Source organism: Tachysurus vachellii, chromosome 16, assembly GCF_030014155.1.
Source record: "Tachysurus vachellii isolate PV-2020 chromosome 16, HZAU_Pvac_v1, whole genome shotgun sequence".
Taxonomy (NCBI): Eukaryota; Metazoa; Chordata; class Actinopteri; order Siluriformes; family Bagridae; genus Tachysurus; species Tachysurus vachellii.
This window is the reverse complement of record NC_083475.1, coordinates 16803183-16805733: the sequence shown is the minus strand read 5'-3', so window position 1 is coordinate 16805733 and position 2551 is coordinate 16803183. Positions and strand designations below refer to the sequence as shown.

Genomic DNA, 2551 nt, shown 5'->3' with positions numbered 1-2551 from the left:
CTACTACCACCACCATGCTTCATGGTTAGGAATTTCCTCTGTTTGTATATCATCTGCCCCACAGGTGAAGGTCAAACTCTTTTTTTAAAATGGTTTTCTATCCTTTTATAGCATGCTGATAGTTATTTTTACTCAAATTATTTGTTCAATTGGGATTTATTTATCTACTTGATAAAAAAAAAAAACATCTAGCGTGCCCTTCTAGTGTCGAACATGTAATGCAGTGCCCTATAGGGTGCCCATGTGCCTGAAAAAATGTGATGCAATGCCCTATAGGGTGCAAGAATTTTGTTAGACAAAGTGATGAATTGTCCATGTGGGTGCCTTTTATAGTGAACATGTGATGCTGTACTGTATAGGTAAACATGATAAAGTGCCTTAATGGGTGTCTTTCCACAGAGAAAAGAAATATGCAGCGCCTTCCTGAGAGAGCTCTAAAGCAAAAGAAAAAAAATGTTCTTCATCTTCTATTATTATTATTATTATTATTATTATTATTATTATTATTATTATTATTATTATTATCTCCTCTGGGACTTGTCTCCATCTAGCGGTCCTGTGCGTATCCTCATCGCTTCCTCACCGTGTAAATATCCGCAAACCCACCGCGCTTTTGGCTCAGGTTGCGCATAATCCTGCCGCTTCCCCTCCCTTTTACTTCCCCTTTTCATTACGCATTTTACATTTTTTACATCAGTTTGGGAAAAAATAGAAACGATTTCGAGCACTTGCTCGTCCCTAAACCTGGTCTTCATTTTTCCCACCCTTTTCCCCACCGTTTTCAAAACTAACGCGCACGCCGCACAGTTCCTCAAGAGCTCCATTCTTCCCGCAGGAGGAACCCGGTGTGTGGAACACGTGACTCTCCAGAAGCCACAGAGCAGCTCGCGCTCCCGCCGCATGCGTGCATCTCTCTACCGGAGTCTCCAGCTTCAGTCCGATCATTTGTTGCTGCTCAGCCATAAACCCTGTACTGTTTTCTTTTTTCCTCCTCTTCTTGTCTCGACGCATTTGCTTTTCCATTACGGATTTTTCTTTTTTCTTTGTCGCTGTGAGAGTGAATGGAGTAGAAATGCAGTGGTGACAGATGCGAAGAAGCAGATAGCATTATTTTTTCCATGCATACATCCTGAGCACACTTTTATCAGGGTGGTCTTCTGCATATGGACCACTGGCACACTGCGTTCTGGCACCGCGGAGTGCATCTCTAACAGCATGCGAGCGCTTGGCTGACTACATCTGAACCGATGCCTGAGACTGACTGAGTGGTGAACTTGTTGCTGCAGAGCGCAGAACAATATTTGGGAGACTTTTCAGAATTTTGGTTCGTTCTTTTTTTTTTAGTTCCAGGAAAACTGCAGAGTCAGTCGAGGAGTACAGTTAATGTCAAGTCCATACAGTGTTACTATTTTTAAGAACGACCGTGTTTTTATGTAGGTAAGACTGTTTTCTGTTTTGAAAAGCCCCAGATAAAGTGCAAATGCCGGCAACGTACTGAGCTGTACACTGAAAAAGTGAAAGGAATTCGCTTTACGCACAGACACGATTTCAAACTGATCGATTTCTCTCCTTCAGTCTGTCATATAGCACGTTTAGCTGTATAATTTTCCAGGCGTTTATTTTTTGCGTCTTTTCCACAGATGTCCATTTACTTTTTCTTGGATCTCTGAACAGGAAACTAAGCGCCGAATCGACCGGACAAGCTTGGACGAGCTTGCGCTACAGCTTGCGAGGTCAGCATGGCGGCCGGCGTTGCAGCCTGGTTACCCTTCGCCCGTGCCGCGGCTATAGGGTGGATGCCGGTGGCGAGTGCTCCTATGCCAGCTCCACCACGGGAGAAAAGACGCGCGCAGGACGGCCTAATCATCCTAAACGTGAGTGGCAGTAAGTTTCAGACGTGGCGGAACACGTTGGAGCGGTACCCGGACACGCTGCTGGGCAGCACGGAGCGCGACTTCTTTTACCACGAGGAGACTAACGAGTACTTCTTCGACCGCGACCCGGACATCTTCCGACATATTTTGAATTTCTATCGCACCGGGAAGCTGCACTACCCGCGCCACGAGTGCATCTCTGCGTACGACGAGGAGCTAGCGTTCTTCGGGATCATCCCCGAGATTATTGGAGACTGCTGCTATGAAGAATATAAAGACCGACGGAGAGAGAACGCTGAGCGTATTCAAGACGACGAGGACAGCGATAACAACAAAGACCTCGTGCCGCCGGACATGACGTTCCGTGAATCCATGTGGCGCGCTTTTGAGAACCCGCACACCAGCACCATGGCCTTGGTGTTCTATTACGTGACGGGTTTCTTCATCGCTGTGTCGGTCATGGCCAACGTGGTGGAGACGGTGCCTTGTGGCATGACGCCGAACCGCGCCAAGGAATTATCCTGTGGTGAGCGTTACGCGCTCGCCTTCTTCTGCCTGGACACGGCCTGCGTCATGATCTTCACCGTCGAGTACCTGTTGCGCCTGATCGCTGCACCCAGCAGGTATAAGTTTGTCAAAAGCGTAATGAGCATCATCGACGTTGTGGCCATCATGCC

General features: G+C 47.2%; 1 protein-coding gene across 2 annotated transcripts in view; it reads left to right on the top strand.

The window, feature by feature from the left end:
• Positions 1-891: 891 nt before the first annotated feature.
• kcnd2 (potassium voltage-gated channel, Shal-related subfamily, member 2) overlaps positions 892-2551 on the top strand; it is a 154127-nt gene continuing 152467 nt past the window's right edge. For both annotated transcript variants that reach the window (XM_060890085.1, XM_060890086.1), the window contains exon 1: positions 892-2551. This exon is cut by the window's right edge and continues 300 nt beyond it. In XM_060890085.1, coding sequence (XP_060746068.1) covers positions 1740-2551 — 812 coding nt within the window. In that variant the 5' untranslated portion in view covers positions 892-1739.